Source organism: Melospiza melodia, chromosome 2 (genome assembly GCF_035770615.1).
Source record: "Melospiza melodia melodia isolate bMelMel2 chromosome 2, bMelMel2.pri, whole genome shotgun sequence".
In the NCBI taxonomy this organism is placed as follows: Eukaryota; Metazoa; Chordata; class Aves; order Passeriformes; family Passerellidae; genus Melospiza; species Melospiza melodia.
In genome coordinates this window covers 101,753,380-101,781,072 of record NC_086195.1, presented here as the reverse complement: position 1 = coordinate 101,781,072, position 27,693 = coordinate 101,753,380, and the positions used below count along the sequence as shown (strand labels likewise).

Below are 27,693 nucleotides of genomic sequence, written 5' to 3'. Positions count from 1 at the left end.
AATTACTCTAGTCAAAATAAAGTAATTGAAGGCTGAAACAAGGAGTAAAGCAGCACAATGGCTGATATTATAGTATCTAAGCCTGGAGTAATCAGAGTCACAGGTTTCAGAGTCAAACTCTGCACCTCCATCATTAGAGCAGTGACCAAAGATGTGTCAAGCATGAGGTTCTGGGTCATATTTTTCTTTATTTATCCTTGCGAAATGTACTGAGTTGCCAGAGGATAAAGCAGTGCAAGGAAGTAAGAAAGCTGAGGCAGGCAGAAAATAAGGGAGAGACCAGGGTGGATCAGAGGAGGCAGAACTGGCAGAGCTCTCTTGTCTAGCCTGTGTTGCTAGCTCAAGGGGGCATGGAGCAGGCTGGCAGGCACTGAGGCCGGAGGCTGCCCTAGAAAGGGCTCACCTCAGGGGCTGTGGACAGGATCTGCTGCTGGCTGAAGAGCCCAGCACTGCAAACAGAGCCTGAAAAATAAATTAACCTGGAAATCACCCGAAGCTCACATCAGGCTGTAAAAGAAATACTTGGTTTATGTACTCATTAAAAGTCAGCAGTCCCAGTCTTGTCAAAATGTGTACCTCAATTATTTGCATGAAAAGTACAATATTTAGCATAGTGCTGGGATAATGCATGATAAATCAGGGACACACAGGGCTGTCAGATAGACATATAAGTCACCATGGTATTTCTCTTAAGAACTGATGAGCACTGCTGTTTCTATAATCAGTTGCTTGTCAGGGCCAAAGAGTCAAACCATTGATAAATAAGTTCACAGGAGGAACTATAATAATGACCAAAACCTCAGTCATAAAAGTTTCAAAAGCACAATAATAGAGTAATGTTGTATAACAAATTGTTTGCTGAAAATTATTTACCAAGCTGAACAAGTTGATTCCTTTTGCACTCCATTTTTCCACTTCAGAACTGCTCGGCTGTCTGTATCACCACATGATTTCTGAGATCTTTTGCCATTCCTATAGTCAGAATAACAGAAAGTGGTTCTCCTTTTGCTTGAGAGGAACTACAAGCACATGCAATTCTGTAACAGGTACATCCTTGCCAATATATTGCATCACATAGAGGTTCCGCTATCCCCAAATGCTTGTAACACACATGAAGCACTGCAGGTACCCAGGACCAAGATGAGCCGCAGCAGCACAGGCAGTTGAGACAAGATGCAGATTTTCTGCCTTAGGGGAGGTCTGATGGAGGTGTTGTGAGCTTCTGAAATAGGTGGTTGGCTCCAGCACTGTGGCAGAGCACCTGCACAAGGCATTAACGCTCCCGCGGTATAATCAACAAAGAATTAAAGGCTTTGAAGTTCAGTGGGCAGGGCAGTCAGCTTCCTAGAGATGTCTCTACTTACATCCTGGATGGGTACTTGGCTATGAGTTGTTTCTGCTCTCTTTGGAGCTTGGGCTTCTGAACTGTAGTTCATTAAAGTAGTTTGGAAAAAAAAAACAAGAGCAGCTCACATTCCCAACTTTCCATTGTGGAAATGAAGAGATCAAGTTCTGAGCTTACCTGTTTCTGCCTTCTGTAGCACCCAGAGTGTGCTGTCCTCTTCCCATTGGCCATCTCTCTGTGTGAAAATGTGACAGCCAGCAGTGATGCAGCCACCCACCCATGGCATAAAAGCCTGGTGTTAGAGCACTAACTCAGGAGGCCAGATACCTACATTTGTGTGCAAAAGATACCTAGGAGTGGTCCTTTTTTTCTTCTTTATTCTACACTTGCATTTTGGATTGGGAAGTGACCGTTACAGATCCTTTTTTAAGCTGATTACATGGTCTGAGATGTGTTTTAGCCATTTTCGTAGCACAGATAAGCTTGAAGTTCCAGAGGCAAGGATTAGGTATTTCTCTCCATGGTTTCTGGATTGCAGAAGGGGCAGGGTGAGAGGCCACAGCCCTTTGGCTTTCACACCAAACAGAAAGGAGCCATGGTAAATTTAAGGTTTCAGTGAGGTTGTTTGGATGAGTGTCTTTTTTTTCAGTGCCTGGATCCTATAGGTTCTAAACAGAGTTTTAGCTATCTGCTAAATTTCCCACTGTCGAAAACTCAACATGCATATACTTAACCTCAGCAACTGTATTTTGGGCTGCCCTGTTGCTTAGTTGTTAAAAAGGGAACTTTATGAAAAGGAATGTCTAAAATGTAGAGTTATGACTTCCAGGTAATGTATTGATGTTTATATCACCTGTGCAAATAAATGATTTTCCAGTGAGACACAGAGATGATTGTAAATTAATTGACATGGAAGACAACCATTGGTCTAAATGGTTTCCAGTAACCATTTTTTCCATTGCATATTGTTTTCAGTTGAGGGCTGATGGGGCAGGGGAGATTTTGTCACAGTGCTCTTTGATTAGGTACTGACACAGTTGTAAAATAAAATTTGTACCTATTTGAGACAGTGAGACAAGTACCTGATACATATTTCTGAGAAGGAAAAGACTTACATGGAGTGTGGAAAAAACCAAAACAGTGTTAGGCAGTGATAGAGCTAAAAACTTACACTACAAAAACTCTGTATGTCATTTTGTCATTTGCATACCATATGTGTGTCATTAACAAAAATTTAACATCTAACAAATGGCAAAAACAGTAAAGAAAGCCATTATTTACTGTAGACTTGAAGCAGGGAAGTGTGACAGGTTCAAAGCATTCAGTGCAAAATTTTGAGAGAAAATGGATTGTTAGTAGGTTTCCAAGGGCCAATGGAAAATGCAATTATATAAATGAAGCAAAGTTGTTCTGAAAATTTCCTTTTCACTTTCAACAGTTCCTATGCCAACCTGGATATTTTAATTGAGCATTATAAAAGATGCAAAACATTTTCAGTGCAAATACATTCAACTGCTAGTGTGCTTGAGCTTTTTATTATTCATATTGTTACTCTAATATTTTTGCTAGTTTCTTGGGCATTGGCCTCAGACTACTTTCACAGTACATTTGAGGTCTGAACCACAAACAGAAGGACCAAAGGGGCTTGTTCATGTTCTTGGCTTTCTGCAGGTTTGTTGTTTTTTTTTTTTTTTTCCCCTAACTTGGTGGAACTTTTTCCAAAAACCATCTGCATGGAGCTTCTTATTTGCACATGCAGTAGATCAGAATTTGTCAGTGAAAAGGAACATTTCACGTAGTCCAAATCTCAACCAGCATAGGAGTTTGTACAGCTATGGCACTGTATATGGGTGTTGTTCATTATTCAAAATGGTATTTTAGAAGATTGTATATTTTCCCTGGAGTCCCAGTTCTAAGTAAAAATGTTAAAGCCTAAGTTTTTTGCTTTTGTGTGGGAATAATATTACTGATACAGCAGAATTCTGGGAGCAGACCTTCACTGCAGCCACTTCATGCAATGTCTGCGTGCTGTAGATTCTCATTAGAGTTTACCTCTTTGTTGCTGATGATTTTTTAATAAGAAAAATGATAGATCATGATCTGGAATTACCACTGAGTGACATGTGCGTCCTTAAGCTTTGACTTTGCTGCCATGAAAATTAATCACAGAGCTCCTAATTACTTACCATTAGATGGGGCATCTACAGAGCAAATTCAGTTTGAGGAGAGTTTTGAGTGAATGGGGAAATCCTAAAGTGTCTTCCACACTGAGGCTGTGTGCCTTACTTACTCTGCAGTAAGTGTTCCTCAAGCTTGTCTAAGTCCCCTTCGATTATTTGGGGTAACTTAAAATTCCTAATTGTCTGTGTTCAATTTCCAGAGAGAGCATGTGGGGCTGTGCCAGGTCAGCTGTTAACCCTTTTCGTTTTTTCAACTCCAGGTATGAAGCATTTTATTGTGTATTATATAATATTCTGTTTTATTGATGAAGTCTAGTAGCAGTGCTTTTCAGGTTTCTTTCCCTCTTTATGTCATGACTGGGGGGTATGTGGGGCTAGGCAAGATCTGAAGTTGAGTTTTGCAATTGCTTTTTTTATCTTGGGGCTCAAGAGGGTGGTGGGAAAGCTGCAATTTTTAATTTTTTTTAAATAAATCATGGTGTTTAAAATATAAGAATAGAAAATACATTTTCTGATGTTTAATAATATAGATTAAAGTGTTCAAAGTAGTCTGCTGAATTTGAGTAACGAAGTTAATGTGCATCAATGTAGCTCATGTTATAGTGGATCACTGCCAATTACCGTGAAGCAAAGCTGCAGAATGTAGGTAGAGCTCTTTGCAAACATCTCCTTGATTTTACTTCAAGGAGGGCACAATTTTGAGACCTTCCTATGTAATGTTCCTAGTAGATGGATGGCGCAGGGTTTACATGCCAGTCCAGTGGCAGGGGGTGACTGGGAGGCATCAGCAAGTGTTTTGATACCATAAGGGCCCTCAGGCTCACCCCACTTGCCCAGGTAGAAATGATGTCAAAGGACAGAAGGATGTACCAAAGTTGGTAGGGTTCCTGATTTTGTGGGACTCATGGCTGTTGCTTTAGTGGGTTTTAAAGCAGTATGCAGTGAAATGTCCACTCTCAGTGTGCTTGCTTGCCTGCCTGTCCTCCTCCCTGCTTTTGTTTGTTTTGTGCACCCCTCTGAAGGTTCCTTTGGAGTTGTGTTTATTATGGGGCAAGTGTAAACCCATCAGCTCGCTGCTCTGTCTGCTCTTAGTGACATGTGTTCCTTCTGTCTGTGGAGTACAGAAGAAAAAACAACTTCACACATTCAATATAAGCAAGTATGTTCCAGAATAAATCAAATTCTTCACATTTATAAGTACAGCTAAGCTTCATAATAAAATTAGGAAGAAAGCATGTTTAAGAGCAATTACACTTTCAAATTGCTAATGAGTAGTCAAATACAGAAGTCATTCCTCAAGACTACTCCTATCTCCAATTTGCAGTTAATTACACTACAACTGGTATATTTATATTAAAAATTTGCAGGATCTTATTGCTTGAACATTTTCAAAGTAGCAGCAGGAGCAATTTCTCTGTTAGAGCTAATACAACTCTTTCAAGGTTTCCTTTGCTATGAAATTGAAACTATACATTTATTTTTAAAAATCCCTAGAATGTTCTTTGATCTGATTGTATTATCGGTGCAATGTCAGGAATTGTTCTGACGAGCCTGCTAGTCTCTCAAAATGTTGTGCTTCGAAAACATACGCATATTTCAGATACAGTTTTTAATGCAGGCTTCTTTAGTTGGCATTAAATTAACTATATAACATTTTGCATGTTGGCTTCTATTCTGCAAGAAGCATTTTCAAGAAGGACACTTATGTTGTTAATTTTTTGCTCTTTGTTGATGTTGTCAGTATTTTGCTTTAAAAATCCCTCATGAATTTATTTGGTATTTACATACTATAGTAATGAATATGAGATCCTACTAATGAGGCCCCGTGAAAAACATGCGTGGTTAGATGTTGGTGAAGATGGTTGTCGTCTCATACAGCAGTTCTAAACTGCTGAAAGTTGATGTGCTCTGACTGGAGCAAGATGAGTCTGAAAGGTAACATTTGGCAAGACAAATAGGTTCTAATGAAAGCAGAAATTTGGAAGAGAGCTGGGGGGGAGTTAGGTGTTTTTAAAATAAAGAACCAAATTGATCAAGATGACACATCTGTCAAACCTCATTTGGGCCATGTGGACTTACCTGTAGATTGAAAGGTGGAAGTAAGATCAATTAGATTAACATCGAAGTCAGTGCATTATTTGAAAATATGAATTCTTATGGTGCACTTGAAACTGCTGACAGTGCTAGGAGTCTTCCTCACAGCTGGTCCGTCCCATTGGGATATGGCACTGCTGGGGTTTGGGAGCAGTAAATGCTTGTCAGAAGTGAATTCTGCTGCAGTTAAATGCAGCTATGTAAGTGGATATATTTCATTTGAATTAAATTTCATGCCTACATTTCATGAGGTAATGAAAAATACGTAGTTTTGGGTATTTTTCAACTTGGTATTACTAAACTTATCTTTTTCCACTAAATTGAAAGAAAGTTATAATTTCATAAAATTACACCAGGAAGTATGGTATTCCAGTTAGGAAAGTACAGAATTTGATACTTCAATTTCTTTGTTATGACGGAGGAATAGAGTGGATCACAAAGTCTTGAAGAAACATTTTTGTAGTGGTTTTTTTCCTAATTTTTCTTATTGGGTTCATCAAATCTACTAAGAGTTGCACGTTTTACTCCAAACCAATTCCACGCAAATCTGCATCTGCTGACCTCTGTGGATGGCCAGAGGCTGTGACAGTTGCCTCAGTTCATGCACATCTAACTGTTCATTTCCTCTAAAACCTGGAGCGTTTTCCAGACTGCCTCCTCTGATCCACTGGGAACAAAGTGATAATGTGTGTGAGTTTCACATGTTGGGGGCACAATGTGCCTCTTCATCTTTGCTGTCTTGCTAAGGGTACTGCTTTAGCTCTTGTATAATCTTCCCTGATCCTCTTTTTAACACCTCGTCCACAGGCTCAGCCAGATGGGAGATGTTTGGCAGCTGGAGGACCCAGATGCCAAATTCTGGAATACAGCTTCCCTGCATTGGCACATGGGCTCATGGCTGGCTTCTTGGCTTGCACCTCTGCTAACTTCTTGGCTACTGTCTAGCTGGCAGCTGTGGCACTGTCTCTGGGGCTGTGTTCAGGTCGAGCTGCTTTGGAGTTGGATGGCTTTCCTGATCTGAATTGCTCTGCTGGACACCATTTTCACCTCAGTTCACTGTGACTCTCCACTGTTCAAAGATGAACGTTCGCAGTGGTCTGTTGTATTGCTGACAATTGTAAGACTAATTCGAAGCAGTCCTTCTCATTTGTCATGAGTTCAAAGAGAAAAGAAGCATTGCAGTGCAGAGTACATTGCTTTACTTGTTAGCATTCCCATTAGTTAGTAAGATTGTTCAGGCCCAAGTCTCTACTTGCAATTCATCTCCAGGACCAAATTGTTAACTGAAGGGCACAGGCTTTAAAGGATGTATTTCTTGTGTCTAAACTTTGATTGCTTTCAGCCAAAAGTGAATCTAGCGTCTGTCAAACAGAAAAAAACCCCACACATTTGCAGAGGTAGTCTGGATCATTTTTTAAAGAACAGGATAAAGAATAATGATGATGATGATAATAAATAGGACTGGTAATAATTAAGTGCACTGCCAGCAGAAAATGCTTGATCTTCTCTTTGCCAGATTTGGAATGTCCTCATTTCACAGTTTTACTTCCGGTTTTTTATTGGGCTTTTTTTCTTAGTTTGTTGTTGTTTTGTTTTTTGGGGGTTTCTTTCCATAAATGAGGTAATGAAAAATTAATGCATCTAGGATAGGCAAAGCATTTGAAGAAATGCCCTAATCTACATATTTTCCTTCATGCAGCTCAGTGCATAAACATTACTTTCAATGGGAGAAACTGCAAAATCAAGAGGTCACTTACACTCTGTATACTTAGAGTAAAATTCAGATTAGTCATACCTATTACGAAATTTTCATTCCCTCTCTCAACTAGAGTGGGACTATGTTGTGCTACACTAGAGGCACTGATACCTCTGTTACACTCTCAGAAAAGTTTATTAATGCTTGAATGAGGAGTGCTTGTGCTTCACTGTGAAATGAAACTTCTACCTGTATATCAAGGTTAAGCTTTGCAGGTTGAGCTGACCTCTGAGGAAAAGCACTTGAATTCCTCATTATAGTCACTAGAGGGAATTCAATGTCCCAGGAACAACCAAAAAGGAGCCCTTACCCATCTAGTTTAGGTGTGTACTTTAGTGGCCTAGGGAATGTAAGTGCATCTCTGGAAACACGGCCCAGTTACATCAGATCAATCATTATGGACTGTATAGAGAACCACTCGGAAATAAAACCGTTGTTTTCCCTCAGAGGTAGTCTCTGTAGCCCTTTCTGGATTATAATGGAGGAGAGATGAGTCTTTTGTCAAGCAAACTGGGAGCTGCAACAGCAATTCTGCCACTTTTGCAGATGAGCTTCATTAATTAGCTCATCAACAGACTGGGAGACCTGAGGTGTAGGTTCTGAGCACAAGTTGATCTCATTGGGATCCTTGGTGCAGGCCTAATCAGATAAGATATGAGGGGAGCAGGGGAGTGTCATCTGTCTTCTTGCTGAATATGGACAGCTGTATAAATAGGAACACAGAAGTTATGGGATGGGGAAGGAGAGTGGGTAAGAAGAATCTGTATCCTTGTCTGAGCATGGACAGGACTGGGACTGTAGGCTCCCTTCCCTGAAGCAACAATGGGCCAGAAACAGCTGTGGATACTGAAACAGACCTTTCATTGTTCTCCTCTAGATGCTTAGTGTCCAGATTTCCAGTATGGAGCCAGGATCCCCCTTTTCTGCCCAACCTTTTAGCCTTGTGGGTCTTGCATTCCTGATTACAGAGTACCCTCACTTCCATGGACACTTAGGCAGAAGGTCCTGCATCTGCATAGCCAGATTATTCCTGGGGTGGTGCTCCTTCTCTGGGTGAGTTACCTGACTGCTGGGCTACAGTACAGCGCCTTGCCTGTGCCACCACCATCAGCATTCTGCCTGCCTTTTGGGGCTTCTTCACATGGCATGGGAAAGTTCAGGACAGGGCTCTGCCTGTAGGTGGAAAATGGACAGCTACCAGAATGAGTCTGTGTGGACATGTGCCTAGTGGTTGGTACCCAGGGAAGCTCCATCCTAATAGTGAAGGACCTCATGGGTTTGGAGGAGGCTGTGTAGGACTCTTCATGGGACAGTGGGTGGGCATGGGATCATGAACCTAGGCAGGGTTTTGGGTGTCTGCCTCCCACATCAGGCTTTCAGCATGCCCATTCTCACACTTCACCTCTTTCCAAACTGGATTTTCTTTGAAATTAGCAAGCTTTTTAATGTAGTACAATTAAAGATGTTACTCTATTACCTAGACTATTCCTTTTGCCTGTTTACCTGTTTCTGCCTTTTTTTCAGCTCAGCCACAACTTTTGCCCCATCAAAGCAATTCTTGTCACTTTCTGTGTCCTGCAGGCTTTGGAAATCATAATCATCTATAATGTTGAGCTTATTCTCTTTTTCCTTTTTTTAAGTGCCTGGGTTTGTTATCCCTTTTGCATTCTAGTCAAGCAGAGAAACAATGTATGCTGTTAAAAAGGGAAAGCAAGCAACCACAAATATGTTTCCCCATTCTCTTGCACCTCCAGTACAATCTGTAACCCAGTCACTGTAATTGTTTTTAAACTTTTTTTAAACATGCATACTGTCAAGAGATTGCAGTAAAACAAGGGTTTCTCATAACGCCAGTGAGACTGTAAGAGATGAAAAAAGATGACAGAGCAAACCGAAAATCCCATGTTTTGTTTATCAATTTTTTTTCTTTTTTTTTTTTTGCCTAATGACAGATTCTTGGAGAAAGGATCTGTTTGCTTCAGTGGAAGACTAGCTTAGGGTTTACTGATTCCCAAAGCAAAAAGGGGCATAGTTTCCAATTTGCAAGCTATTCAGTGTGTGTGATGAACTGAAGTCATTTGTGGATTTGTATGTTGCGTTTGACGTGATTAAATGTTTTAAGTCTATTGATTTCATGCTGGGGATTAATGATGCTGAATGAAAGAGCATCAAAGAATAAAACGTGTTTACATGCTCGATTAAAATACCTTAAAAAAGCGCCAGAGTACCTATTGTTGGATAGCAGAAGGCCAATCACACAGCCTGCATCGACAGGAAAATGCATTAACTTCCTTAGGCATAGAAAGAAGAAAAGCAAAGATTTGATAAGGATTGACTGTACCTTTCTGAATGCTTACTGCTCGTGTTTGACTTGGTTTTTTTGGAAGAGGGGATTAAAGAGGTTTCATTATCAGTTACCACAGATCTGTTTTACTGAATCAATCAAAGCATGATGCTTAGCTGTTCAGGATTAATGAGATGAGCTTTTAACTGGAGAACTTGTTGGGAACAGCAATGTTAATAAAGGACAAGACCTAATGATACTCAGTGCAGCTGTGGACATGAGATACAGTAAAGATGGTGTTTGCTGCTTTGAATTTGTGTAATACTTTTAGATCTGTTTGCCTTAGCATATTAGCTCAAAAACATATCATTATCTTAAAATGTTCATAGTGCTAATTGGTTTGTATCTGCTCTCTGCAAGTGTTCCTAATGGCTCTCTAGATTCATGGGTTGTATCTGGAATTGCAGTTAGGTGTCATATTCTGTTTATCAAGATAATAGTAGATAGAGATGAAAAAGACCTGTTTGCTTGTTAAATCCACCCTGTTGCAAGCACAATATAGGCTTTTCCAATAGTATTAAACTGTTAGCAGCCCTTATGTCAGCCAGAATGCCAGGCAGAGAATTTATTTGTGGTGTATCCGGGGAGAAGGTGCCTTAATGATCAGGTTAGCATGTGACATGCTTGATGCACGTGAAATACTCCCTACTGAGCTAGGGAGAAGTTTAAATGTGCAATTTAATGCAGCTGAGTAAATGTCTGACAAGACCAACTCAAGCACCCATTTGCTCTTTCTCTCCTGATGCTCTGATCTGGATTAGCATATGTAAGATAAATTCAGCATCAGTCCGTACACCCTACAATTCATTTGTCTCACAACAGGGTTGAATTATTATCCTGGGTTTGAGACAGGAGAGGGGGGGTTGACGACATGCAGTTGTTTTTTTTTTCTCCCATTCCTATTGCTTAGTACAAGACCTGAAGCCCTTGGTTACAGAACAAAGTGTCTGAGCAGTAACCAAGCTTGTGCAAACCCAAGAGAAGAGTAATGACTGTTCCTCGCAAGCTTCCTGCCTCAGTGCAGGTGCAGGAATCAGGAGGGCCTGAATAATTCATAAGGTGCAAATTAGCCCCAGCTTGCTCCCACTGCTCGAATTTTGCTTCTGCTTACCTACCTAGTTGCTGGAAAGAAAAGAATAAAGAATGCTTGGGAAACTAGGGAGAGAAAGGCAAAGAGTGTTACAGTTTAAAGGCCAGAGTCACAGCGACTGCTGAATGCTGGGTGTGTTTGAAGGCTCAGTGCTTGTTGAGGAATTGGACTCTACATTGATTATTCATAGAGTGTTTTCTCAGGAAGAAGGGAGCTCTAGGGACCCATTCCATTGCTTTTGGAGAGGAAATAAACTTCCTTTTAAGAATTAGGTTTTTCCTGCTTTTATTGTTATGGTTTCTAAAAATTATTGGGTTAAAAAAAAAGTTAGAAGTTCATTTTTTAAAGCCTGTTAAGGTATTGGAGAGACTAAATATATATGGTGTCACTAAACTCAAGGGTTCAGAGAAATTTGATGAGAGATCTAGGATGTTAGGGTGGTTACTGCTTTGAGTAAATATGGATTTCAAGGGCTCATATGAAACTAGTTAGATGTGGAAATGCAGTGTGCAATTAGCTTGTATTTTTATCATTTTAAAGGCAGTATTGCTCTGTTTTAAACAATTAGTGATGGTCACCTTTTCTGTTGGATTACTTCTCTGCTTTTTCTGCCCAGAAGACCAAGATGAGAGACGAGTAATGTTTAATCTTTCTGCTACACAACACTGCATCTCACCCAAACATCAAATAAAAGGTTTTGCTGAGCACTGTTGTGGAAGAAGGGAATTCCTTACACAGTATTGGAATAAGCTCACATTGCAACAACACAGTTCTTGGTACCTCTTGTGTGTCACCGTGCAGTACAGAGAGGAGCTGGCCTGAAAAAAGCAGGTTGGTTGTGCTGTGAACCTGAATATCCCTTTGACATCTCTCATTTGGGAGATGGAAACATCTGACAGCTCCAGCAGGAGCAGGAACAAGGTAGCTAGTTTTCCCTGTTGGCAGGTGTTCAGATGGAGAAAAACTCTCCTAATGTTTTTGCTGTGCTGAATATGAAAAGAGAACTACAGCAGGAAAAAGCTTCCTTTTAGTGGTTTTGGAGGTTTTCTGGTTTTTTAATTTGTTTTGGGATTTTTGTCCAACATTTAATTGTTCTTTATTTACCCCTTTACCCCACCCCCTCTTGTCTCTCACGTGCAGCAGCTAGATCACGTTGCCATCATCTGTTTTTGTATTTCCCTCATTTGGGTTGCTGGAATAGGAGCTGGCTTTCATTTCTAGCTGATTCTGTCATTTCCGCTAGGCCCCAGCTTGGGAAGGTGCCAAGACCAACAGGTGATCCTTGTAGCTGCAGAGCAGCAGGAAGAAGGCTGTGTGTGGAGGAGACAGTGCACCAGAGGGGCTGCCTGGCTCTGCTCCATCTTGCTGTATAATTAATGCCCCCCTCCCCAGCCCCTCATACTGAGCAGAAAATCTGTGCAGAACAGATCAGCTGTAGGGAAAATGGTAATAAAGAGTTCTGGAAGAATACAGGCTGTGTAAGTGCAGAGATGTGCTCCCTTTTGGGGAGAAACTGTGGCTGGTCCTTTGTAAGGAACAGGGACAAAATTGTATTAGCTTCTGTAAAGTAATATGCACTCCATTGACCAGTGCAAGAAAGTAAGCATTTCAGTAAATTTCAGTGTTAGCTCACGGGAATTCTTGTATGTACAGGAACTAGTTTAGAATGAGGTGATCATTTAGTTAAGCTTTTCTCTACAAGGAGTAGCTTGCAAAGTCACATGGAAATTACTTGGGCGCAGAGAGTTAACTCTGGTTGGGAAGGACCTACCTCAAGCTGTAGGGCTTGGGGGCACCTGGAGCAGGAGCCATACAAGCTCTGCATTCTCTGGACAGCACTGATGGGAGGCATGACTGTGCAGGGTTTCACAAGGATGATTTTTGCAACATGTGAAAAAATTCCAGGAACCCTCAGGATTGCCTCAAAGAGCTATTTTTCTCAGAAGAAACTCCTGAAGAACTTTTTTTTTTCCTATGAAAACAAAGTTATATTTAGTAGGTGACAGTGGCTTAACAAAACCAGTTTTAAATCATACCTCTAAGGCTTAGGTTAACCCCTTGGCATATACCATGATGTGAGATAATGTATCCCTGAAAACTGTAACTGCATGTTTGTATTTGTGAGGCAGGCTGATGTTTTGAGATAGACACATGTTAGCTTTAATCCTTAGAAAAATAGATAGTATCTCAGATTCTTTCTGCTCGGTATATATGGAAGCCAGATTGTTTCTTTCACCTGTGGACTCACTGCTAGTAGTTTGAAAGCTGAAGGTTTCATGTAGACAAGGTTTCAGTTTTCTGTGTGAACTTCTGTAGGGAGCTGGGCTCTCTCAGTGCACCCCAGCACATTCCCAGAGCAAGGGGAAGCTGTGGGGAGCAGGGAACTGGGAAGCCTGGGTCAGTTCCACCGGTGAAACCAAAGTGCTGCTGCAGATCTGCACAGCAAATGCATCACCTTGACTGGCTGTTCCTGCTGTACACAAACCAGAAACACAAACAGCAGTGAGATCAAACTGTTATGAAACATCAACATATTTAGTAATGCTTCTAGCAGCTATCTGTCTGCAATCCTTTTGACTAAGCCAGCAGTGGTTTTTCTTTGTGTTGTTCTGCAGTTTGTCAGCCAGCTGATGGGGGAGGAAGTGGGGGATACATTGCATCTCAGGGATGTGTGTGTGTGTGTGTGTGTGTGTGCAAACCTAAGGGTGCTGCAGACCCGAACTGGCAGCAGATTGTTCAGGAATACACACTTCCCTTGGACATGCCTCCCCATGCTAAAGGGTGCACCATTGCATCCTTATATCATCTCAGTATTTTTCCCCTTTGTGTCCTTTCCTTTGTCCATGGTGGTTTGCTGCCTTTGCCCCATACCAAAACCTCTGGTATAAGAGGCTGTTAGCTGGGAGTCAGGTGTTTCTGTCAGCATTTTGTGAACTCCTCTTCTCTTTATTCTTCTCTTCTCTTCTCTTCTCTTCTCTTCTCTTCTCTTCTCTTCTCTTCTCTTCTCTTCTCTTCTCTTCTCTTCTCTTCTCTTCTCTTCTCTTCTCTTCTCTTCTCTTCTCTTCTCTTCTCTTCTCTTCTCTTCTCTTCTCTTCTCTTCTCTTCTCTTCTCTTCTCTTCTCTTCTCTTCTCTTCTCTTCTCTTCTCTTCTCTTCTCTTCTCTTCTCTTCTCTTCTCTTCGTCGTAATCCCTGTATTTGCAGTGGGTCCTGGGCAAACCTGAATAGTCCCTCTGGCAGCCTCCATTGCTACTTGCTTCTCCTTGGGTTGCAGGCCTAGGGGGAGTGATTTCTTTCTAAGATACTCACCCGTGCCTCTAGTGACCTCTGAGAAGCCCCATGTGCATGGCAGGATGTCATGGAACCAGAAGCTTTTATCTGTAGGGTGCTGAGGCATCCTGGTGACTGTTCCATCCAGAAGCAGCAGTACCAGGTGGAGAAGCTGCAGAGTGAGCAGGGATACTTCCCACCTGCATTTGGCTACAGTACAGCCTGGTCTGGGCAAAAGCCCTCCAAAGAGTACTGCAGGCAGAAGAAAAGCATCTTTGGGCAGCCTCTGAAAAGTCAAGTTTTCCAGTGCCTTTGGCAGGCAGCCTGGAGCAGATCCATTCCTTATGGCAGCCCCGTGGAGCGCTGCCCCTTGTGGTTCTCACTCCCGCTGCAGTACATACCTTACTATTATTAATATTCTGGAGGCGCCAGCAGCATGCTTTGTTCTGGGTGGAATGTGGTTGCCCAGAGTGCAGGGAACTGTGTGGCCATTGTTCTAGCATGGGTAGATGGATCTGATAATGAGCACTGTAGTTTTTCCTGGTCAGTTTTTTTAATTCACCTTCCTCTATTCTGCCTGCTCCCTGGGCTGTCCCTAGTGCACTCAGCATGTGAAGGGTGCTGTGATCCCTATGGCAGGAGAGAGGGAAGAGCTCTTGGGACACCAAGGTGCATAGTAGGGGCAGGCTCACACAGCACCATAGCACTTCAGTGGGAATAGACTGCACATTCAGCTGCACTTACTGGTGTGCAGAGCCCCTCAGTGTGGGTTGTTGGTGCACTGTACAGTGTGTGGGGGAAAGAGCTGCTCCTGTGCATCTTTGTGCCTACTACAACTTGGCCCAAAGTCACTGTATGGTGCCATCACTGTAAAACCAGTGAAAGTTTCAAAATTCATGGCTGCTGCTGCTGCTGAATCCTTAATAGGCATATTTACTTTGGAACTGCAAAACTTTTAATGTATCTGCTTTCAGCTTGTAACACCTTCAAAGACAAAAAGATGAAGATTAGCATGCAAGCAAACAACACTTCCAGAAAAAATCAGTGGATTTGGAAAGCACGCTAGCAAAATGTCCTGTCACAGGGATTCCTGTGAACTCAGTGTGGAATAAGAAGAGGCAGCATGCACTGAACCTCATGTCCCCCAGATTAGTAACTGTTTAATGTTATTCCTGTAACCTGTATACTTCCTCCTGTTATACCACCTCCTCCTGTTTTTCCGCCCTGTGTGGTTCTACTGTTTCGCTGAGTATTAGCCCTTTGTAGCACATAGTTTGTCTTTTTAACTACTTTGTGAAGTACCTAACGCTCTTTTGGGTGCCACATAAGTGATAATGATAATAATAATAATTTTCCAGGTATACTATACCAAGTTGTGTTGTTTGTTGCTCAGACACAAAGTAGGGGGGACTGCTGAATGCTGATAACTCAGCTGTAAGGTAAGCCTCTAACACAAGAAAAGATATACTCTGGTTTATTTATGAGTACACTCAGAAGCAATGTCTGCCTTCCAGTATATCCCTGCTTTTTAGGATAGCACATTTTACTTGGATGTAGTATTGCCAGAGGTCAGTAATTATCAGGGCTAAATTGCTTACGATGCAAAGGTAGTGAAACATTCTCATTACACTCCAGTCCTCATTTTCATTGTTAATTCAATGTTGTTCAACTTTTCACTGCTTTCTCCCTTACAAATGTGGCAGTGAGACAGCCAGGCTGAGCCATCTGCTGCTGGTGCTTGGGAGGTGCAAAGAGACACCACAAAGAAAATTGATTGACTGCAGCTGACTGTATTAGGGAGAGACCTTATTTGAACCGGCAGTAACTGGAGGGAAGTGTGAACTGGCTTTAATTCTCGAGCAGACCTCTGAATATTAAGGATGTACACAGCAGTTGGAAGGATACATTCAGAGTCCAGTCATGTTCGAGATCACATCCCCTTGGCTTTCTCATTGTTGCTGTGGTTGTTCACAGCTGAGGGGAATTCTCTAGCTTTTGGATTTAATGTTAAATATGTAATTGGGTGGAAAATTAATGTAAACTTAAAATAATTTGGTTTCTCAGTCATTATACTCCTTAGTGGTAAATTATTAAGCTTTGTGTCTCTGGTATCTCCCAAAAGCCCTGCCATTACCGATCATCTGACTGTCTTTATTAGCTTATATTTTTTCTCTAAAAGCAAGGCCTCATGTACAGTGTAATTATCCAGCAGTGCTGATTAATGGCATAATTCCCTTTTTCTGTAAAACTGCTGTGTAAATTATTTTCATTTCGTAAAAATTACTTGTCAGGCAATTTTGTGGAGGGTTTTTTGATTTCTTTTTTTTTTTTTTTTAGGTTTTTATCCACCCTCTCTATCACTGTGTCATGGTAATATCATTAAACACTGTTGTGTCTGAGCCTGGTATGAGCACTAAACACTGCAATGATTTCAATGGAGAAAATTAAAGTAGTTTTCATGCAATTGTTACTTCTATCACCAGACCTGATGAACAAAAGTAGCTAAGATACCCTGTTTGGAGAACAGGAGTGGTTTTGGAGGTACTTATCCTAACAGTGAGATCAAGGAAGGAGACTTGCTCCTTTGAGCCAGCTGTTGAAATCTCTGCCACTTCTCAACCTTTCGGATTTCCTGTTGCTGCTTAAAGTATGTTTTCAGGAACCTCAGCAGGCTACATGGCTTTTTTTTTTTTTTTTTTTGCTGCTGTCTCCTCCCCCTTTGCCTTGGCAGTGGCTCCTTACCCTTCCTCTCGCCTCTCTCAGTGAGACTGAGAAGCCCATTCGCCACTTCCCTGTGCCCTTAGATATTCCTTCATACTCCCTACACCTGTTTCCTGGGCTAGATGATACTGAGAAGATTCCTGGCATGTCCTTCTTGGCCTGTGGAATGTGCTTGAATAGGAAGTGGTAAGATGCTCCTCACAGCTTGTCATCTGGGTTGGACATGAACAAAACAATGGACAGTGTACAGTGAACAGCCCTGCCTTGCAAAAAATGGCAACCTGGTATTGCAAATTGAACCTTTTCCTTTCTGATGAGCATGTTTCCTTTGGTCTGCAGTTTTTAAAGCTGTCATTTTAAAGCTGCCATGTATTTTGTAAGCACTCAAGTAGTGTGAAGGTCCTCCTAGTCCTGCTGGCATAAGAGCTAGCAAACCTACTCCTCTGACATGGGAGTCCTTCACTAAAGCTGGCATGCAAAAGGTGGTTTCAAAAGGGCAAGTTTCACTAGTGTGTGTGTAGAAACAACTGACCAAAGTCTAAAATACTTCCCACTGATGTCCAAGTGAACCCAGTAACCTGGCTAGTGTTTACTGAAAGAGCAGAGAAACAGGGTTGTGATAGAGTGATTATTCCCCTGGAACACCTGAGTCCCCTTTCTCTATCCATCTTCTACCTTACAGCATTTAAAAAAAGTACTTTCTGCCTCTCAGCTTCTGAGGTTATTACTTGACCTTAATGTTTAATATCCATATATGGCCCTGCCCTTTGTGAACTTGTCTAATCCTCATTTGAGCTCATCTATATTCTTAGCCCCTGCTGTATGCAGTGGCAGTGAGCTCTAAGTGTGTGCTATGTGAAAGAAATAAAGTTCTTCCCTCTGTTCAATTTAAGTCCCCAGTTCTTTGAAAAAATAGTGAATAATCACTTCCTATCATTACATTCTTGGCTGTGCAGAGCTCTACTATCTCCCCTCAGTTATCTCACAAATTTGGCATTCACAATTTGGTAGCATGGTTGCGGGCCAGCTGTCAAAGAGGTGACTGAAATAATTTTCCTGGGGAGCCTTTTCCACTCTGCACTCTCTTCTTGAGACCAAATTAATCCTAGATCTGCCATTGTCTGAATCTATTACTAAGACTAGGATAAATTAAAGAAACATGCTTACCATGGACTTCTCTGTCACTCATAACATTGGGAACATCACTTCTTCTGGCACAACTAGTTACAAAACATAAAACTGTTTATGTCAGTCATTTAAAACAGTCATTTAGCTGCTCTCACCATTTGCTTCTGAAGAGATGGTGATTTGTTCAGTTATCATTTTTAGGTATAGCAAAATTATGCTCATTGCTTGTTCAGCTGCTTGACCTGTTGGCATACCCCTGTAGAGCTCCTCATTTCTGCAGTGCCAGGAAGAACTAGGATTACTGTGCCTATTTGTGTAATTATTTCCGAATATCTCTTTAGCTTGTATTTCTGGAACTAATTTGTTGTCTTTTTGAATTATTTTATGTCTTTTGGTTTTTGTTTTTTAATCTCATGCACCTGTGCTTTTATACATACTTTCACTGATGCTATTTGCTGCTGTGAACTACAGCAGTGAGCAGATGGAGTTGGATGAATCTTTTACAATTTAAAAAAGTTTATTTAGTGTGTTTAAAAAATGAAAATGTGTATTTTGCATTACATATTTCCCTGAGTTATAAACTTGCACCACTTGTGTTAAAAATGATCCTGTTGTACTTTTTCCCTGGCTCTTCCAGTCTCATTGACCTTAACAACCAGTATTCTTGTTGACACATGGCTTGGCAAATAAAGGCTGAAATAGTAAATGAGCTGTCCTCTCTGATGTGTTTCATAACTGTAACTGTTTTCCATCAGGCATTTGCAGTACTGATTTGAAATGTTTAATTATACTCAAAGTCATTAGAAACTTACTACATATGACTGACTTGGAAGTGAGAGAAGTAACCTCTTCAATAAATTCTAACCCCTTCCCCCAGTTCCACAATAACATTGTGACTGATAATATTTTCTAGTTATTAATTTTTTTTTAGGAATCATTGTCTTTAAATCTCCCTAGGCCTTCAATTTAGGGTGGCTGTTGAGGGTAGATGTTTGCAGGACATTAGGAAACATTGTTTAGAGCAATGCTCTGAACCTGCTGTGTTTCAGTACACCTCCATACTGCAGAAGGGATTTGCATCAAGATGTATACTAAACAGTAGCTCTACTTTAGCAGTCCTTTCCTTATATCTGGAGGAGGAAAAAAAAACAGGCAGAAATATGTTGCTTTGCAGTGAGGCTCTGCTTAATTGTAACAGAGGTAGGGCTGTAAACCATGCTAAGTCATAAAGGTCACAGCTTCTGTGAGAAGTTTCTCTATTAATAGTCTATAAGTATTTTGTTTCTGCCAAGCTAGTGCTTAGAACCAAATTAGTCCCTCATTACAAGTCTGATACATTAAAGTCAAGAGTGTATCAGCATGCCCTGTGTTGCCTCCAGACACCTTCCACTGTGCCTCACTCAGACTGCATTTTCATAAATGCACACATATGTAAATATAAGTTGGCAAATGACTTAGCAATTTGTTGAGCAATCAAACAGCTTCTAAACCAAATAAGTCTCCTTTTTTTTTTCCATTCAGTTTTCTCTGTTCTTAACAATATTTTGCAATTCCCCACCTTTTTCTATCAGCTGTGTGAAAATAGTTGCCATGATTTCCCAGTGTCACCTGTTGCCTTCAGCATAGCAGCTAAAGATACTGCCATGGATAGATAAATAAATATTAGATGCTTCTCTTGGTATGACTGCTTTGATGAGAAGAGTTCATTGTGCATTTACTGGAGAGAGGTGGACTTTTCCATCCCATTTGAAAGCAGTTATGTCTGAGACAAATGTGGTGAATTATCCCAAGGATTGTCAGTTTCTCGCTGGGTCTGTTTTTCCTTTGACCATCAAAGGAGTCTAAGCAAACTACTAAACTAAGTTGGAACAGAAAAAAAGAGTGAGTTTTGAAGAGAACATAACAAATGGAGATGTAAAGATACCATCCTGGAGAAAAAAACCTCCCCCTTTGAAAATTATTATGTGAGTTCTAATCCTAAACTGAGCACCCAGTGAAGGCTAGAAAAACGGAGTTTGAAGGATGAGTTATCTGGAATCAAACACACCTTTACATTCAGGAACTATATGAGACTTTGACTAAGAATTTCTTATCTGCCAAATGCCACCCTGGTTATCATAGATTTCTCATTTTTAAGGATGCCCCAATCACCCATATTTTCCATTCCATTCTATATTTCTATTGTAAAAAAGAATACAAAGAAAGAAAGAAGATAAAAAAATTGGGCAGTAATTATTCTGTATGTCATTCCTTTCTCTGAAAAATGGTAGTAACATTGTCCATCAGCCTCACTTGGGTATTGAGAAAATAAATTCATAAATCTGAACTCTGTTCAACAGATTTTATGTTGATTCTCATAGTAAAACCAATGAATTATAGATAAACCCGATAATAATTGAGAGTAAAGGGAAGATGCAGGTTTACTGCTTTGTTTGCTCTCTTTTTGCTCTTTCTGGTAGCACAAAAATGAATTGTTTATTACTGTAGTCCTGAGGGTGAGACCACTGGTGATTTCTGCTGCTCTCATAAATTGTGTTGGGCCCTTGAGATGCAGTTTTGAAAGTGGCCATGGTTCAGTTGCCATTTCTGAGTTGTAATTGTGTTAGACCCAAAAGCAAAGATTTTGATCCTGGTGGTGCAAGTACGGGCATGCAAGCAAGCCTTGCGTCTTCAGAGAATACCTTTCATTTTCATGAGGTCCCACAATGACACCAGTTTGACCATTTGGATCCAATTGCAGGATTTAAGGTTTAAATCCACCAGTTTCAGGGTTTTTTGCCCACACACAACACAGAACTATTTCTGACAGTGTTGGTTAGTTGGGGCTTGCTCCTTAAAAAGCATTGAGATGGTGTGAGCGTGGTCCTCTGTGTCTGAGATGCTTCAGCTGTGACGTGACAAGGAAGTCAAGTTTTGGAATATAGATGAGTGGAAGTCTTCATTTGTTGATTTAACTTTGAGCCCTTTAGCAGTGACATAACTTGGTTGTTTCCTTTCCCAAAAGCAGCAGGGCTAACCTGGTTGCACAGATGAATGGGCAAATCTAACAGGCAGAGTGCAGTCTCTGTCCCTAGTCGTGGGTATTTGCCACTTGTCTTGTGTGGGTACCCCGTTTCAGCTGAGTGCTGGTGAATCATGCCAGGGAGGGCATTGGCAGATGTTAGCTCCCTAACCTGCTTCTCCATACCATTAGAGGTGTCTGTGGCTTGGGGTGGAGATGGTTAGGGTCAGAGGTTTGAAAATAGCCCAGGCATAACATGTTGATGCTCTAGAGCAGCACAGTGAGTGCCTTCCATCTGTAACTATTCCAAAAGGCTGTTCCCTGACTGCTTTCTGATGTCTCTGTGTGTCCCAACCATGGCCATACATGTATGATGGAATCCTCAAAATTCTGATAACTGTGAACTTAATTCTGAAATTCTGTGAACTTAAAGTCTAGTAGCTTGGTTTTTACAACACATTTATGGGAAACTGCACATAGGGGTCTGATCCAGCTGAACTGGGATTGTTTGCCCAAATAAAGTGTCTTGTGTGCTTAAGGGCTCACAGAATCAGCTCTAATTGCAGCAGTTTAGGAATGTTAGGGAATTATGCATACATGAACCTCTGGAAATCTCTGTTTAAGGTATTCATGTGTTTCAGTTTCATTGGAGTTGTGATTGTATGAGTGGGCATGTGAATAACGAGTGGTAAGAGGTACAGTATCCAACCTAAACCCATTGTGGGGAAGACACTAGCAACAGGATGGGGCAAGGACGTACTGGCCAATACTGGTGGCTGAGTGCCAGAGCTAAAGGTAAATATTAGGAGAAAAGGAGAGGCGTTCAGACAAGGTGTTTTTCCTTGAGCAGTAGCTTTCTTTGTGTGTTAAGTTTTATGATACATAAAGTAGCCCCGGCTCATCTAATAGACTGCACCAGCATAGTGTCAGTATACCATGTCCAAAGAGAGAGATTTGTACAATTGTTCAGTGCTTTTAAGCCATATTGTTTAGGTAGACTTTTTTCCCAGTTCAGATTCATTATGAGATGGCACCTTTTTGTTCCATTTGTTTGGTGTTTCTTTTCCTTTTTCTTTGTCATTTGCCCCTTCCTTTCTGAGGGGCTCTTGTTAGCTAAAAAAAGCAGTATTTTCCAATATTTCTCCAGGTGACTGTTAGGAAAAGGGGGCGGGGAAAAAAAATCTTCCTTTCTTTTTTCAGGCCTCAATTATCCTGTATGCTTTGTAGAACCTCGTATCTTAACTGCGGGAATGGCCTAATTTCTTTTACTGAAAATGCCTTCCAGTCACCTTCCCCAAACTGTGCAGCTTGGTGCACTGAAGTCTTTACTTTGGGGGAAGAGAAGGGAGTGTAGGATTGTTTGGAGCGGTAAGGAACAAAGACCAGGACACTAGGGAAGGAGAAAACCAAAATCTAAAGGAGGCTGCTGCCATCTAGAGTCAAGACCTGCCATTGTTTGCCTCTTCAGGAGTGGCATTCAAGTAATATGTATGTGAAAACAATAGTAGAGGAAAACCCCTCAGAGCAATGGAACTGCTTTCTTTGCTTGTCATTTCAGTAGTAATAATAGGAAATTCTAAAAGTATTTTTTATTTTTAGTAAATGCTTTTTTGTTTACATGTAATGTAATGTATTAATTTCAATTAAAATGTTCTCATCACATGAAAAATGATGCTTAACATAGTGCTAAAAGGAGGACAATATACCTACAATAGACATACAATTATTACACGATTAGAGGAGTTGACAAAAAATCTTGGCTAAGCTGGTACTTTCACTCCTAGATAACTAGGACTGAAAACATTCCTTTCAACATTGTATTCAGTATTATGTAGTTTTCATTCCTATGTATGATATTGCTAGGATATGCTGAAACACCTGTTGTACTTTGTCATCTTTTGAAATGTTTAATTTTATAATACGATATTGAATTCCAAACTTCACCTAATAGCCAAGTTGAGTTGTAGAAGTGTTTTGAGTCTTCTTTAAATTTTCATTTGAAGCACAAACTGTGTAACATAACAATAGACCTGAAAGTATGTGTGTAGCAGGTAACCAAGGTGCTTAGAAGATGAGCTTCTGTGGTGGCATGCCTCTTTCTGACCAACTAAATATTTGACCTGAATTTTAAACCCTTCTGTGGCTGTATTTCTGTACACAGTTGCATTGGAAGCAAATTAGATTTAGAGGAGTACATGTAAAGATGTTGTGAGAGTTGTGGTCTCTGTTAGGACTTGTTAACCCAAGTGTCTTTTTACTTGTTCTTGCTTGATTTAAAAAGTCTGCTCAGTACTTTCCAATCTGATGGCCTTCTTTGCAAGGGCTTGCAGAGTATCCTGGGAGTATGGATGGAAAGGCAGCCTGTGTGTAAAAGGGTGTATACACAGGGGCTGTCCCCTGTGAGGTGTTGCAGGGCTTTTCTCATCTCCTTGTGCCCTCCCCCTCAGATTTTTCTTCAGCTCCAGCCTCTCAGTCCTTTGTGTAACACCATATTGAGAACTTAGCGTGCACAGCAGGAGGCAGCTTAATGGGGGAGATGGAGCAGTGCCCATGCACAAAAAAGGTCCAGTGTGGAGCTGATTGGAGTAAGGCTGTGACTTTGGACTCAAAGATCAAAGTGAAGAACTGCTCGTTTAGTTGTCTTACACTTTTCCCTCTCATAATTGCACTTAATGACCTTAGTCTGCACAACTTGAAGATTTGCACCTCAAACTGGAACAGCGACAGACACGTTTTGTCCTGTGTTACATTTGTCACATTTGATGCCTTCAGTTGTCTTTGTCTCCTTTGCTGCCCTCTCTGCTCCTTGTCATCCAGTTTCACAGCCCCAAGGGAAGATCCATGATGGGTCCTTCTGGGGAGAGAACCTCTCTTGCACCAGGCCAGTCTCTCCCATCAAGGCACCACCCTACCATCCTCTGAGCTTGCAGGAACAAGCAAACACTGTTGATGAGACCAGGTACCTGTGCTCTCCTGCTGTGGGGCAAGCAGAAGCTCATGTTTTCATGAGGACTGGGAAGCAAGCTGCCTCACAGCACAGCCATTGCATAAAGCAACACATCCCATCCAGTTCCTCAAGTGATGGATCCCATTGCATGTGTGTAGAAGTATGGCATTTCAAGCAGACTGTCCTGACTTGAATGTATGAGAATGGCCCGTCCCTGATGTATGGCTTGCAGGGTGCTGGAACTCACCACCAGGGCCTCATTCTCCTTGATGGGTTGTAGATGGGGCCAGGGGAAAGAGGGCAGACATCAGGTAGAGCAGAGCAGAACTGGGCTCAGCACAGCATATACAGGCTTGAAATACTGTGTCCTAAAATTTGGTTCTGTGTGTGCTTTCAGAAGAGATACCTATTACAGGATCATTATGTCTAATCATCTCTGGTGCATCTTACTTCCAGAGCCTTGATATACCTGTTAATTAGAAAAAGCATTTTGAGTAAGTTTGCATATTTCCATTCTCTATATATTTCACTTAGCCTCCTTTTTACTGTGTCATTGAATACTCTTTTAATTTTCAGCTATTCAGACTTTGACCTCTCGGTTTTAGTCAATTAAATGTGTAAACACACTGTGCTCAGAGACCACATTTTAGGTAGATATATAGAGGCACTTGTGTCTGTACATGGAGCACTCCCTAATTTAAAATCAGAAAGTGCTCTTTGTCCTTTCCTTTGGTGCTAGCAGCATTTCTTTGACCTACGAACAGAAAGGAATATGATTCTATTTTCATGGAAGTTCAGCTTAGGATCAGGCATTTCACATACTTTGATAAATCTGCTCAGCCACTTTCTAAAAAGAGGGCTGTCAAAAATCGCTTTATAGTGTTACTCTTCCTTTTTGTTCTCAGTTCTTTGAATTATCCTATTTGAGTCTTGAAAATGACTTCACATTCATTAGTAGTTTTGTCTTTTTCCATTTTCCCCCAGTATGCTCTTGTCTTGTTATGGCAGCATAGACACAACTATTAAGAAGAAGTTAAATTCACAAAGTACATAAAGTCTTTTTTCTTTCATGTCCTTTGAACTACTTGATCTCTGTATTTAATTCTGAAGCCTAAAATGAAACTCTGGCACTGTATCTTTCTCTACCTTGCTCAATTCTCCACAGCTCTGAAAGGAGAATTAGACATGTGACACATTACTCATACTATTTTTCTTTGTAGTTGCTGCAATTAAAAAGATTCACCAAAAACTTTTTGAGGGTTGTGGGGGGATTAAAATTCTCTGCTTATTGGCCTAACATGATTACTGCCTTCTCATCTCCTTTTCCTGCTTCTGGTTTAATAAATTTCTACACTAACACAAGATTTCTGTTTACTTTCTTACTTGGGCATAGACATCTCAGAATGTATGAGCAGGACCTTAGTTAAAAAAAAGAGGTAAATTAGTTTGTTTGTATTCTCTGACAGATTGAACATTTATTCATTAATAAATTCATTGCATTCTTTGAAGTAAGAACTTACAGGGAAAAAACAATGGAGGGGAAGAATACATCACAGCAGGTATTTTCTGGGATTTTAGGTTTCTGCATGCTTGCTTCACTCTTTATGCTGGCCACCCATCCTCATTTACAATGGCTTTTCCTACATGGCATCCACACAACACAATATCATTGGATTACACATACAGCATGTGGGTCCTGTCCTGCATTTGGTGGGAACGTGGCGTTATTTCAGGGAAGGGTGCTGCATTCACTACATGTACAAATCTGAATAAAACCTGAGAGAAGCGGCAAACTGCTTAGATTGCTAGAGGGTGTAGCTGAGAGGGTAGAGAGTCAAATACATTTGGCTTGACTGAACGGCAGTTCAGGGCAGTGCAACCTCATGTCTTGGAAATGCGGAGAAGATGGAACAAGAAATAATCAGTTAAGACTGTACAGCATGCATTAGGTGAAAGCAGTGACAGGAGATTAATTTAGTCAGTTTAGTCCTCAATTTAAAAACTGTCAGCACCTTACTTTTGCATCACAACATATGGTGGGAAAAAAAACCCTTTAGGTTATTTAAGAGAAGGAAAAGTATATAAGGACCTTTTGTGAGTGATCTTGATAAGTGGGAAAGAAGAAAGTATGACAGTGAGCTCTCAATTTGTTGGATGTTAAATTTGAGGGAATGTCCTAGTCCTGTTGTAAAGAGTAGCATATGTGGCTGCTGCTCCTTGAATGGTTCATATTACACCCCCTTTCTTCTGTCAAGATGTCCTGTAGGACCTTTGTTATTACAGGTGATGTCCGTGTGCAGCTGCCTTCAGGAGAGAGGATGACGTGTCAGGTGAAGCGTATGTGATTCAAAATTCTGCTGCCTCGCAGTGCCTTGTCTGTGCCGGGAAAAAGAGCGTGACCCATGCTGTGTGCATGGCTCCCTGTACTCCCATCATGTTAGTCCATGTTTCTGTATCAGCTGTCATGCTGATAGTCCTGGCAGTTTTAGTTGTGGACCTAAACCCAGGCAGAGCTGCAAAGGGAGTAGACAGGGATGGCTGAAATGATGGCTCCATGGCAGTCAGTAGGAGGTTGTTAGCCAGTGTGATCAGAATTTTCCCCCAAGATAATGATGTGTTACTAGAGTTATCTTCTTGTAAGTTGACTCTTCTATGTTTCATAATTTGAGTCATTAGAGATTTTAATGTTTGAATTTTTTTTTCTTCTGATATTCAATGAACAGCTCTTCATCAAGATGCCCTGTTAGATTTTGGTTAGCTCAAGTAAAAAAATGCTTGTATTACTGTATTTTCATTTAAATAGGCACTACTGTCCTTGAAATGTCAAATAAAATATGACGTGTCAATTACTGTATGTCAAGCACATGATGTATTTTCAGCCACTGTTGATTTAGATGGGTTTTGATGTGTGCTTGATGTATTCTAATGGTGCTTCTTCAGTTCAGTGAATGTCTTGAAAACAACATTGAATGGCACATAAATCACAGCACCACCTTTTTCAGGGACTTCTGCCAGAGCATGAGGTAGCAGCTTTGAGTTCCTGTGAATATTTGGTCTATAATGGCTCTTTTGTCCCAGAGTTGGGAGCCTGTAGTTTCTGGCAGGTTTGCCAGCACAGCAGAAGCAGTCTGGCCACACAACTGTTTTTTTCAATTATTTTTTTTTTAATCACTACTTTATAAAAAGAAAATCTAACATTTTCCTAAGAGATTTTTTAGAAATCTCATGCCAGTATTTGGCTTGTATTTTGTCTGGTGATGTGTATGTGGTAGAAAAGCATGAAGTAGCACCATAGGCATCATCACCATATTAGTGTCAGTAAGGATTTCTCCTAATCATAATCACCTAAAATGTGCACCTGCTTGAAGGATGAAACACTCACTTCAATCATTGCGAACAGTAAAGTAGCATTTTTGACTTACAGCCCGGTCAGAAATGAGGACAGGTTACTTTCTGATGTTTTCTACTTCCTACTTCCAGCATTTTCTGGTTGTGTTTAGTGGTAATATTTACTCTTCTGCCTGGAAAACATGTGCACTCACACAGCCATGTGATTCAGTCCAGTCCCACAAAGATGATACCACTCTGATACTGTGGTGGCAGGAGGAAGAGGAAGAGGAGATAGGGGTAATATGCCCACAATTGCCCCCACAAAAATCATACAGAGCAGGATTAAGAGTACCCAGGAAAAATCATGTGCAGTGCTCTGGGGCTCCAAGCCATGTTTTCCTCCTTTCCCTGTCTTCACTCTATTAAAATGTAACACATTGCTTTAATGAGAAGTGTGCATTTAATTTGTCTATACTTTCAAAGGGTATT

The 27,693-nt window shown here is 40.9% G+C and overlaps 1 protein-coding gene across 9 annotated transcripts in view; it reads left to right on the top strand.

The window, feature by feature from the left end:
* Positions 1-27,693, top strand: part of KLF12 (KLF transcription factor 12) — a 240,667-nt gene that overhangs the window by 173,164 nt on the left and 39,810 nt on the right. For 7 of the 9 annotated variants that reach the window (XM_063149434.1, XM_063149436.1, XM_063149432.1 and 4 more), the window contains one exon: positions 3,726-3,785. The exons of the other annotated variants lie outside the window; for them this stretch is intronic. In XM_063149434.1, coding sequence (XP_063005504.1) covers positions 3,726-3,785 — 60 coding nt within the window. The remainder of the gene's footprint in view (positions 1-3,725; positions 3,786-27,693) is intronic. 9 annotated transcript variants of the gene reach the window in all.